Raw genomic sequence first — 12,388 nt, 5'->3', positions numbered from 1 at the left:
ATTCTTGCCAGGCTACCGAGTACCTTGGAGTATCCGTACGCTACCTTACCTTCAGGTAAAGCTGAAAGCTTGGGGGCTACCTACTGCTTTGCTGACCTCACCTGCCTGGTCTTGCGCGACACCTGCACCTGCACCACCACCGGACCACACTGCGCACGCTGCCTCATCAAACAAGGTTTCGCCGGGCCTGGTTTGTCTGCTTTCCTCTCAATCCATCTTCACCTCACCTCATCTCATCATACTTTTGCTGCGAAGGTTACCGGGACTTTCCACTCTACCGTCTCTTTCACTCTCTTCCCCCTCTCTACTCGCCCTGTATCGTCCGCCTTCTACCCATTCTCTCCCGGACCGGGCTCTCACTCAGCAAAGTACCCGATCTACGTCTTTGTTTCCCAACGGGCGTCCGTGTCCGTTTCGCACACACAGCCCAGAACCAAAGCTTCCCGCGACCAAACGAACAGGCGGCTCAGCGAAACACACCAATCACCAACACCACCACTACTAACGGTTGGACCATCTCACACGTCAGCCTTCCCATGAGCTGGACCTCCATCATTCGTCGCACGCCTTCAACCAACATCACCTACTCCTCCATTGTCGTTGCTGAATCGACGTCTTGCTGGTGAGAAACGCTTCAGTTTCCCCCGCAACGCCAAGCGCACTTTCCTTGCATCGTCGCAATTGAATCGCAACCATGGTGTCAGCCGCTGGAGGTATCGTCATCGCCATCCTGGTCCTCGCCATTGTTGGCGGTGCCGGCTGGGTCATCTTCACCCAACTGCGCGCCCGGAGACTAGGTGTACGTAACAAGGCTCTCCCATTCCCTAGCACCTATTCCCATCATGCTCTGTCTCGCGACTAACCTGCGTTGCACAAAATAGCTTCCACCCCCATCCCTCTCTTCCTACATACCTTTCCGAAAATCCGATCCGCCGCCGTCATACGGACCCCCGCGCCCTGCGCCGAGCGGCATCGCCGGCTGGATCAACGACAAGATCACCTCCTTCAAGAACCGCAACAACCGCTCTGCCGCCGGAGCCTACGAGCAGCCCTCGGGAGGTGCTGGTGCACCGCGCCGGGGCTTCGGACCGCTCGATCCGGATGAGGCGTGGGATGCGCGCGTGGGCCATGAGGCCGAGACCTATGGTCCTTACGGAAACTACGAGGAGCAGGAGCTGGGGTACCGCGGCGGCGGCCACAACGACAACAGCTACAGCATGAACCTTGCCTCGACTCCCAACCCCCACGATGAGCCGGCGCGGGGCCGCAGCCTCAGCCGGGATGACGACGGCGGTCTAGGTGTCCACAAGGCTGGCGGCAGGAATCCGTTCGAGGACGACGCTGAGCCGAGCAACATCAGCTTGCGCGGCGTCAGCCCCCGGCCGATTGTCGATACGGGTGCGCCGCAACAGCAGCAGCAACAACAGAAAAAGGACAGCGGCGAGAGCCCGACAGAACGGAGGTCGATCTTCCGGGAGAACGTATGATACGGTAGCGCAGGCTCGAAAACCCGATTGTGAAATTTCCCGTCAATGAGACCGCAAAGCACAAAGATGAGAAACTAGACAAGAGTTTTTAAAGAAGCAGCGGAGGGAAGTTGAAGATGAAGTTGAAGAGGGCAGATTGTCTGTTTTCTTCGGGAGGGCAACGCGTAACGAGCATCCGTACGGAAAGCGGGCCAGGAAAGTGGGAGGAACTGGGTCTCCGGGACATGTCACGATTGGGAAATGGGCAAGATATGGTTGTCTTGTGAGAATTCAAAGGCGTTTGGGCTCTGCTTTATAACCTCTATTCTCCATGTTTTCTCGCCTGATTCCATCTTTTTTGACGCGGTAGAATATATGAACAGGTTGAACCGCCAGAAAAAAAAGCCTCCCAATGTGTACTAACCTTTGGGGGAAGAGAAAAGTTAGCATGCCCGTTTCCCGGTATCCCGCCGGAGCCGTCGGCCAAGAAATTTGATGGAAAACCCTCCGGGGGAAATGATGAGTCGACCGGGTCTCCACCAGTTGATTACCTAGGTGACGACTTTACGAGACATGACCGATACTGAGAAATCCCTCATATATGGTAAGGTCAGGTAAGGCGTGAATGGCCTGCGCGTATTATGTCGGCCGTTCATCTAATGGGAGCCCCCCGGCCGCATACTCCGTCGACGAAGCGCCATTGTCCCCCGCTGCGGTACATCCGCTCCTCGCTGACCGGCGCAGTGTCCCGCCGAGAAAGCCCGGTCGGTGGGAGACCACCTTCCGAGCTCTATGGTATGGAAGCCGGAGTGGGTCGGGAATATCGGTGACCACTCAGCTCAGGTGATATAAGGTATTTTGGTACCGTACGGAGTACCTGGGTGCGCTCCAATCGCGCCGAGCTGAAGAACACATGGGAGTGGGCAGAGGGTGAGATCCGCCCGCTCTCCCCACAGTGAACCGTTGGAACTTGGACCAACTTTTTGTGACCTCATTCCTTTCTTTCCCCTCCAAACCACCCCGCCATCCATTCCGATTTCCCCCCTCCTCCCATCTTCTGCCCCTCCAAAAAAAAGATCTCCCCATTTGGAGCTTGCTAAAACATTGATCGACAACCTCCATCTTGTAAAGCATTCTTTTTCAAAGTATACAAGACGTCTACAAAGTCTCCAATTGATTTAGTCCTCAATCGGATTTCTTCATACGTCCCGATTGCTCTTCACTAGACGATTATAGCTCGCTAGCTGTACAGATCCATAAGCTCACCACCAACGACAGGACACGATGGCGGACCTCAACCTCCAAGAAATCCACGACACCCTCCTCGATATCGCGACCGAGGCGGGCAAGATGATCATGTCCGCGAACCCGGCCTCGATTGACCAGGACACCAAGCTCAACTGTATGCAGTCCCTCATCCTACCCCTTCACCCCTACATCCATTGAAACGCGCCCTCCCCCCTACCCTCAACACTCTCAAACAAGCCGCAAGATCTGGACTAACTTCTTCCACCACCTCTCAAAACAGCCGTCGACATCGTGACCGAAACAGACCAAGCCGTCGAGAAAATGGTCTCCACCCGCCTCTCCCAACGCTACCCCACCATCGCCTTCATGGGCGAAGAAACCTACACAAAAGGAACCCGCCTCGGCCCCGAACCTACCTTCGTCGTCGACCCCATCGACGGCACCACAAACTTTGTCCACTCTTTTCCCGACGCCTGCATCTCTCTAGGTCTAGCCGTCAACCACGTCCCCGTCGTCGGCGTAATCTACAACCCCTTCCAGGACCTCCTGTTCACGGGCATCAAGGGTAAGGGGAGCTACATGCGCCGCGCCGGTGGTCCGGCACAGAAACTGCCCCTCGCCAAGAACCCCATCCCCCTGAAAGGCCTGGACTCCGCGCTGCTGGCGTGCGAGTGGGGATCTACCCGCGACGGACCCAACTTCGACCTGAAGGCCGAGACGTTCAAGAAGTTGGCGGCGACGAAGGAGACGGGCGGCGCGATGGTGCATAGCATGCGCGCCCTCGGCTCCGCGGCGCTGAACCTTGCTGCCGTGGCGGCGGGACAGCTGGACGCGTATTGGGAGGGCGGGTGCTGGGCGTGGGACGTGTGTGCGGGTTGGTGTATCCTGACCGAGGCGGGCGGCATCATGGCGGGCGGGAATCCGGGGGTGTGGGAGCCTGCTGTTGACGAGAGGGTGTATCTTGCCGTGAGGGGGGCTCCGGGCGGGCAGAAGGAGCTTGTGGAGGAGTTTTGGGGGGTGATGGGGGATAAGAAGTTGGATTACTCTGTTTGAGAGGTGGGAGATGGGAGGGGAGTTTGATGATGGATGAAGGAATGAATGAACGTGAATGAGGTTTGGATAAGGTACCTAGATGAGGAGGAAACAGGCCATAGATTTGATGGGTAGATCTACAATATAGACCATGTCTTGGAGTCTCAAATACCAAACGTCTATTCCCTTACATCACCTGACTGTAATTCCAATATAAGATACCGTATAACCATGCTAGCATCAAAGCAAAGTAAGTTTATTAGCTACATCTAGTAAAAAGAGTTCACCCCCCCGGTGGCGATTGGGGGCTACATCTCTTGGTGCTCATTCCGGGACTCGAACTCGATCGCTAAGCCTGTCGTCGAGTAGGCTGGTTGGCGTTTAAGATTGTCGACCATAAACCACTCCACCACCCAGCCAGTTTGACCTGACCCGTCGACCTAGACGGGCGCCTGCTGGCTGGTGACGGGAATGAGTTTGAGGAGGGGTATATACCCTTTCAGCCTCGTGACGGGCGGTGAGGTAGTGTGTCACGTGTAGAAGACACCTTGTGGTTGATGAGGATAGGAGGGGGAAGGTACGGTTGAGGGAAGGCCCGGTCAACGCCTTAGGCGAGGAAGGCGTAAGGTAGGCGGGCCCTGAATGTGTGAAAGGTACGTACGGTAGACGACACACGTTTGTTTCGTCTGGCCTTATTCATGTGTAACTACCTTGATTGACTTTGCCTCACTCCCATCTGGATGAGAAAAAAAAACGGCGATGAGGCTTGGTGGTTGTGATGAAGTAGATGAAGTCCGCACCATTTTCCCATATCTACTTGGCAAACTTGGTGTAGGTGTTCGTCCGAAGGCTATTTCCATCTCACATTAACCAGAGAGTGTTGCCACATGAACGATTTCAAAGATGTCGCATTATTTTCATCTTCAGACGATTGAACATATGTAATGTAAGACGTACCATTTCTCTTTTACTAAGAAGTCCTATCCGGACCCGGCCCAAAGCCGGCAACCCAACAGCTCCTTAGCGCCACGTGGGGGGGGCCGTAACCGAACGCCGTTAGTGGTCAATGCTGGATGCGAACCCCCGAACACAAAAGGCCCAACAACCCCCGTTGCCGCGCTGAAGACTACGCCCTCCATTGTCGTGGGCCGAGACCAGCATATTTGTGACTGCGGCGATTGGTGTCCACACAATGTCTGGCTACGGCACCGACCAGATATGAAGACCAAACAACTTACAGTCTGCGATGAGTGCAGAAGACGAAAACTTGGCGTAAGAGCCCCGCAAAAGTATGATGACGACCTGACTGACGCTCTGCTTGGCAGTGCGACGGAAAGCAGCCATGCTGCTCTCAGTGTGTCTTCTCTGGCCTCGGTTGTCCAGGGTACAAGAAGCACATTGTATTTCGTCAACCCTCATCACCAGGCTCGGTCGCTTCCGGTCAGCGGAAGAAGCGGGCACGTCAAAGCAGGACACCCAATCCCGCAAGTCAGAGGCCGAAACCTCCGACTCGGGCCTTGACTTGGCCGCTCAGCGACGTACTCTCAATGTGCATACAAAACTTTGTCCCCGCCAACGAGTTAGGTTCGATGTCCAGCACTTCAAAGCCTTCGCAGTCTCGAATATGCGGAGCATGGGTGGAAGTTCTGCCGGGGATCGTCGGGACAGATGGGAGGCATGACGGACCTTTATCCTCCGCCATCAAAGCTCTGGGGATCTCACTGATGGCCAGAGGCCCCAAGGGGCGAGCTCCTGTCCACGAAGCCATTGAAGCGCACTCCTCGGCGCTCAAGGCTGTAGGGTACCTCATCCCACGCGCCAATGATGATCCGAACAACTATACCGAGATATCTGCAGCCATTATGTGCTTGTTCCTGTCAGAGGTAGGAGATTCTCCGTCTCTATTCGGTCTCTTGTAGGTACGTTTACTCACATAAGACTGTCCCAGAAATTCTTTCCCACATCGGGCTCTGCAGCGACAGTCCACGCAAGGGGCATCGGTGAGCTAATTCAACTCCGCCCGCCGCAATTCTACGCTTCTGGAACACCCCACAAACTCTTCGTTGGGTTCAGACCAATTCTGGTACGACAGCCTGTATTCATCGTCACTTCAGGTTACCTGTGCTGATATCTCAGATTCTCCACGCGTTTGACACTCGGAAATCGACCTTTCTTGGGGCGCCTGAGTGGAAAGAAGAGCCGTTTCGGCGTGTAGTCCAAGATCCCCTCCAGGCCCTCTTGAGTGAGGCCTGCGCCATACCCGCTATTTTCGAAATGCTTGATCACTGTAACGACGATAGTGAATCTGCCGCCCGCAAAGCCGCCATCCAGTTTGTGGAAGCTATCAACCGCCTGGACTTTTGGCACAAATCAGCAAACATGGCTATGGGGGACTTGACACGTTTACAAAGCGTTTCACCAGCCGGTACCGCCAGCCTCGAATTCCCAAACATCACCGTGGCTAATTCGTTGAGTCACTACTGGGCGTTCTGGATTATTTGTGCCACCCAGATACAGCGATTAGCAGCACACCACCCAAACATCTCGCAAGATTGTCTTCTGATAGGCGGAGAATACCCCGCAAGCAGAGCGGTGACCCAAAAGGTTCTCCAGCTCGCAACTTATATCCTTGAAAGTACAGGCTATTTGATGCAGGAGGACATGAAACTCTATGGCACAGCATCTGCGTTCTTTCCTTTGCATATCGCGAGGGGTGCGCTGGAAATATTTGGAGGCGATGATGAGGCCATCTGTGAACAGTTGGCGAGAAATGCTGAGATTATACGCCAACAAGGATATGAGGATGTCTTATTACATAGGCGGACAGTGCTTCTTGGTTAACATTTGGTCTACGGTAGACCTCATCAGCTTATGTTATGGCAGACGTAATTATGGTTGCATAGCAAGGACGACAATGGCAGCACAGCACGGACGACGACGGCAACGACGAGAGTAACGGTCCAAGTAATATCCAATGATGGGAATGAACAACGCGCTGCCCGCCCTACCAGAAATATCTGGCCTAATGGCAAAGCGCTATGCAATATCTTTGCTCTTCACCACAGTACCGAATGCATCCGCAATTTCAGCCAACGCGATCTTTGTCAAATCCTCAGCATTTGCCCCGGGGATATCGCGGTCACCGACGGCGTCTTCCACAACGATCACGTCCCACCCCTTTTCACTCGCCTGTCGAGCAGTAGTCGAGATACAAACGTGCGCCTGCCGGAGGAAAAAAAAAAGTTAGTCTCTGGTAACACTTTCTTCCACCAGGCGCCTTTCTCGTCCAATAACAAATCATCGTACCATGTATCCAGTCAAAACCACCTTGTTCCTTCCGGTAGCCTTTAGCAACTCTTCCAGGTTCGTACCCGTGAAGGAGCCTGGAAAATTCTTGGCGACCACGCTTTCCCCCTCGAGCGGCTTCAGCTCTGAGAATTCCTCGGCGAGCTCGGTGCCGGGGGTAAAGAGGGGGGCACCGGCCGGCACTTCGTGGACGACGTGGACGACGGGAGCCCTTGCGGCGCGGTATTTCTCAAGCAGAGAGGCGATTCTTGTTCGGGATGCTTCGACGTTTGAGACTGCCAGCTTGCCGGTTGCGTACTCGTTCTGAGCGTCGATAATGACCAGGATGCTGTCGCTCGTGGAGGTTGTAGACGCTGGCACGCCGAGCATGGAACGCATCGATACTGCTGCAGACGCCATGGTGATTATCTTGTTTGCCGCGAAACTCCGGAAAGAAATCTGAAGAAGGTGTTGTACGAGTGGTGATGTGAGCGGATGATGTTGCTAATCGTCTGGCGACTTGTATTATCGCTGGCTTCTGGGTCATATATTCGTATAGAAAGGTTCCGGGCTTTCTGTGTCTTAGTGTACAAGGGGTCTACAGTGGATGGCGTTAGGCCAAACAAGGTATCATAATCCGCCAAGACAAGAGATCCCCAGATGATGGAGAACGATCGAGGGGCCTCGAACAGATGAGGAATGACCAATCGGAAGCCACCAATGTCTGCAATGACGCCGGATTAGAGATGTCTTGGCGAATTATGAATCCTATTCTGGTCAAGCGCAGAGGTGTTATGGAGGAACGCCTCGTTTACCGCTACTCGTCCTGCAACTACGATGACAGTCAAGCTCGTGACTCAATGTCGGCCCATCCGCAATCAAGGATTATTGTTTCTAAGCTTGATCATCTCCAGGCATCTACAACTGACAAATCCTTCCTGCTGATTAGTGATGGAATGTGACCATGATTCCCAGTTGATGCTACAACAAACAGACATTCCAAATAGTTCGGCATCAAATTTAAGTACTCCGCCTTTTGAAGTTTCTCCCTACGCATCTCAAGATGAAGTCATTTCAATGAAAGGCAATTGACTTTAGCGTTGTTGTTATTGTCAAGCCCACAGGCCAAACCAAGTCAAAAGTGCTATCTACATGTACCTCTGAAGGGACTACCTTACCAATCATGGTATGCATTTAGGTTGGTAATCGGCGTCTTACATGAATTTGTCAAAATGTCTACTGCTGAATCGTGTTTGCCAGTTGTAAGTCTTGGGTTGATCAGACGTGAGAAAGCCTTCTTCCCAATCCCCGAAAGGAATCGGAACTTATACAGCATATAGCCTTCCACATATAAGGAAGACTTTGAAACACTTATTCCAACGAAGATGAACGACAACGACGCTACGCAATAGCTTCTACCTTCAGTCGCATCATCTACCACCAGCCCCTCTCGAGACGTTACAACGACCGAGATTTCCATCAAACCTTCGACAATGTCTTCCAGAACCAACTTCAAGCCCAGAGTGAGCATCACTCACATTGGAACTGCGACGGCCATCCTTGATATCGATGGCGTGCGCTTCTTGACCGACCCTTTCTTTTCTCCAGCAGGCACCACCTGGGACGTGGGTATCACTATCCTCCAGAACACCGAAGATCCTGCCCTCAAGCTCGATCAGCTTCCTCCCATCGACGCAGTGCTGTTGAGCCACGAAGACCACCCCGATAATCTCGACGAGCTGGGCCGCCGGCTCCTCGACGGCCGGCACGTCTTCACGACCGTGGACGGAGCCAAGAACCTCGCTCCTCGCCCGGCGGTCGTCGGCATGGAGCCATGGACAACCGTGGAGAGACGCATCGGCGGAAAGGTCTTCCGCATCACGGCCACCCCGTGCCAGCACCTACCCGGCGGTGAATGCATTGGATTCTTGCTGTCGTCGGACGACTTTGGGCTTGGGCCGAACAAGCTGCCGAACGCCGTCTATTTCACGGGCGACACGGTGTACATGGACGAGTTGACTACGATTGCCGACAAGTTTCACGTTCCCATCGCCATGATGAATCTCGGTTCCGCCCATGTGCAGTTTCCGGACAGGGACGCACCGCTGCAAATCACCATGGACGGCAAGCAGGCGGCTCGTCTTTTCCGAGAGATCAAGGCAGACCATTTAGTGCCCATGCATTACGACAAGTCGTGGGGTCATTTCACGCAGTTTGAGGAGGGACTGGCGAAGGATTTCAAAGATGAGGGTGTTGATGACAAGGTCAGGTGGTTGAAGCCGGGACTTGCAGTTGAGATTATCTGACTAGCAACAACGAGTCCCTTCATGTAGTAGCATATTCTGGATAGCTTATAAACTTTCTATCAATGGAAATGGTCGAACAGAACCTGCAACAAGAATTTGGTCATCTCTCGGTCTCGACAGATGTTAACGATGCTGTGAGTTCGAAACGCCGGTATACATCATGAGGCAAAAACGCCAGTAATTTAGAAAAGAAAAAGACCGACTGTAGCGATCAATTTAACTCTGTCACCGTATCTTTCACTCGCCGGCATGCTCATCTGAGCATGCTAGATAGGGCTTGAGATTAGTGATCTATTCAAGTTCGAAAAAATCTCGACGATTCTATCTTTAGTAAGGTATTCTCATCCCTGTGTACGCCTTTATATGATCCATCAAGAGCTTACAAAGGTTATATTATTAATATCCCTATTATAGGGTAGTTAGTTCGAACCGTAGTTAATAAAGAGATTAATTAAACTATATAAATATTTACGTAATAAGTATAAAAAAGAGGTTCTAACTATAGGTTAGGCTAGCTATAATAATTATAAATAGGGCCCCTAATTAGCCCTTATATAGTTAGCTATATACTATAGTCGAATTAGATTTCTAATTTAATACTAACTTTCTTTTTTTTTTTATTAATTTAATTATTATAATTAGAGATATAATTTAACCTCGGGCCCGTTTACTAAGCTATCTCTTTTTCCTCCTTTTTTTTATTTTTTTTATATAATCTATCCCTCTATTTATATAATAACTTTTCCGCTACTTATAAATTACTTTAACCCCTTATTTAGTACTACTTTTATAAAAGCGTTTATAAAGTTATTTTTATTATTAATTTAATAGATTTTAAGTATCTCGCGCCTTTTATATAATTACTTAAAAGCTATAATATTAATTATAAACCTCTTTTTTTTTATTATTTCTAATTTAATAAAGTATTTATATAGCGAGTATAAATTAGTATAAATAACTATTAAAATAGATAAAAACTAAGTTAATTAGTAATTTTCTTTAGTATTATTAAAATTATATAAGAAAGGTTAACGCTATTAATTATATTATAAACTTTTAACGCTAATATACTTCTTATTACTTACTTATTTTTAGTTAATAAATAATAAATTATATTATTATATATAATAAATTCGCTCTTATTTATACTCTCGTTAGCTAGGATAATAATATATTTTAATTACGAAATAAAGTTATTATTATTTATAAATAACTTATTAATAAAGACGTAAAGCTTATTAATTATAAAGTCGATTAAGTAATAAACGAGGCCTTAATTAAGATTCGTTTATTACTACTTAAACTACTTATTAAATACTTTAATATCTCGTTTAGTTAAATTTATAGCTTATACTACTCTAATATAATTAAAAATTACTTCGGGCTAATAAATACTCGTAATATATACTTTTTATACGAGCTTAGTTTTATATTACTTTTTAATATTAGTTATATTTAGATTAACGAAGTTAATTTTTTTACCCTATCCTTTTTATTAAAAAACGACGGTTTCCTTTTTAATTATTAAAATCTTATTATTAAAAACTAGGGGAGTATTTATTATAAAAACCTCTTTTAGCTTCGCTACGAAGCCTACTTTTTAAAGCTCCTTATTTTCTTTTTTTATAAAATTAATATTAAATAAGCTTAATATATTATTAGTTTATATTTTAACGATCTTAAATTAATTATTTTTATACTTAGAAACTAATAAATACGGGTCGTATATAGAGATAATTATTAATAATTAATTAATATAAAAATCGTAATAAGTAGTTTATTAATAAGTGCCCGATTTTACGAGCTTATATAATAGCTTAAGTACTTTAATAATCGTGCTTTCTAAGTACTTATTAGCTATTTTTTTTAGTAAATAGGCTAGGATTTTTTTTATAAGCCCCGTAGCTAATTAGGTATAGGCCTAGGTAATATTATAGCTCTAAATTTTATATCCCTTTTTTTATAATAATACTATTAGTACTATTATTAATCGCTAGTTATAACGCTATATAATAAGTAATTATATAAATAGCGTCGCTTTTTTAATATTACTATACCTCTAAATTACGTATTTAGACTTCTTATATAGCTAAGATATTCCTTTTTTTTTAATTTTACGAACTATTCGTAATTTAAATATATAAAGGTTTATATATTTTTTTAAGTTATAGAGGATAAATTAATAAACCCCTCGATTATAAAAAGTATTTACTTTAATAAGATTTAATTTTTTATATAGCTTTTTAATAATTATAATTATGCCTTCTTTATATAATTTAATTACTAGCTTAAAATCGGCTTTCTTTTTTACTATATAAAAAGTATTAATTACTTTATTATTAGTAATAAATTACTATATTAGGGCTTATTATTATAGTTTTCTATAACGTCTCGCTAGTAATATTAGTACTCTTTTAGTAATTTCCTCTTCTTTATTATTTATTAGTATTATTATAACAATTTTATTAAAAATAATTTCTTATACCTCTATTACGGGTTATATAGTTTCCCCTAGCTCTTTTTTTTTTTATAAATTAAAAATTACTTTATTAAGATCTATATAATACAGTTTAATTACTATAATTAATATTTTAAGTAGCTAATTATAATCTCTTATAACTATATAAAAGCGCTCTTTAATAAAAATTAATTTATATAGCCTAGCTTATTATTAAGTAATTTTATATTATACTTATATATCCGAATTTAGTAATATATTTAAATTACCCCCTATATTAGGCCTATTATACGTAGTAATTACCTCGTTAACTTACTTTTTTATATTTACTTTATATAGTACCCGTATTATTTTTTTAACTACTTAAGCTCGTTAGCTTATATTTAGTAACAGTAGCGAGGCTAAGGTCGTTTTTAAATATATTTTAAATACTAATAGCGTTAGTATAAGCCCGTTAGGCCTTATAATATTATTATAATATTTAAGTATTATTTAGAAATATTTATTATTAATAAAATCGGGATTTTCTTTTTTAATAATTCTGAACGCCCTTTTTAATTATTAATATACCCTTTTTATTTTTTTAATATTAT

The 12,388-nt window shown here is 46.2% G+C and overlaps 5 protein-coding genes across 5 annotated transcripts; 4 read left to right on the top strand and 1 right to left on the bottom strand.

Annotated features, from left to right (window-relative positions):
• Positions 1 to 694: 694 nt before the first annotated feature.
• On the top strand, positions 695 to 1,487 carry CABS01_15531 (uncharacterized protein; the record flags this gene model as incomplete). Its single annotated transcript, XM_060548866.1, has 2 exons — positions 695 to 799; positions 882 to 1,487. 2 exons carry the CDS (start codon positions 695 to 697, stop codon positions 1,485 to 1,487), a joined length of 711 nt encoding a protein of 236 aa, XP_060391748.1.
• A 1,263-nt stretch (positions 1,488 to 2,750) lies between these two features.
• Positions 2,751 to 3,767, top strand: CABS01_15530 (inositol monophosphatase; the record flags this gene model as incomplete). Its single annotated transcript, XM_060548865.1, has 2 exons — positions 2,751 to 2,868; positions 2,995 to 3,767. 2 exons carry the CDS (start codon positions 2,751 to 2,753, stop codon positions 3,765 to 3,767), a joined length of 891 nt encoding a protein of 296 aa, XP_060391747.1.
• Positions 3,768 to 4,964: 1,197 nt separating this feature from the next.
• CABS01_15529 (uncharacterized protein) lies at positions 4,965 to 6,587 on the top strand (the record flags this gene model as incomplete). Its single annotated transcript, XM_060548864.1, has 4 exons — positions 4,965 to 5,018; positions 5,072 to 5,629; positions 5,695 to 5,829; positions 5,883 to 6,587. 4 exons carry the CDS (start codon positions 4,965 to 4,967, stop codon positions 6,585 to 6,587), a joined length of 1,452 nt encoding a protein of 483 aa, XP_060391746.1.
• A 195-nt stretch (positions 6,588 to 6,782) lies between these two features.
• Positions 6,783 to 7,451, bottom strand: CABS01_15528 (uncharacterized protein; the record flags this gene model as incomplete). The annotated part of the gene is made up of 2 exons (XM_060548863.1): positions 6,783 to 6,968; positions 7,053 to 7,451. The coding sequence occupies 2 exons, from the start codon at positions 7,449 to 7,451 to the stop codon at positions 6,783 to 6,785; spliced, it is 585 nt and encodes a 194-aa protein (XP_060391745.1).
• A 1,073-nt stretch (positions 7,452 to 8,524) lies between these two features.
• On the top strand, positions 8,525 to 9,337 carry CABS01_15527 (uncharacterized protein; the record flags this gene model as incomplete). The annotated part of the gene is made up of 1 exon (XM_060548862.1): positions 8,525 to 9,337. The coding sequence occupies one exon, from the start codon at positions 8,525 to 8,527 to the stop codon at positions 9,335 to 9,337; it is 813 nt and encodes a 270-aa protein (XP_060391744.1).
• Between the last annotated feature and the right edge of the window lie 3,051 nt (positions 9,338 to 12,388).

This window comes from Colletotrichum abscissum (genome assembly GCF_030869225.1).
Source record: "Colletotrichum abscissum strain IMI 504890 chromosome Unknown Scaffold_68.1, whole genome shotgun sequence".
Lineage (NCBI taxonomy): Eukaryota > Fungi > Ascomycota > Sordariomycetes > Glomerellales > Glomerellaceae > Colletotrichum > Colletotrichum abscissum.
The sequence above is the reverse complement of the archived record's forward strand: the minus strand, read 5'-3'. Positions and strand labels throughout refer to the sequence as shown.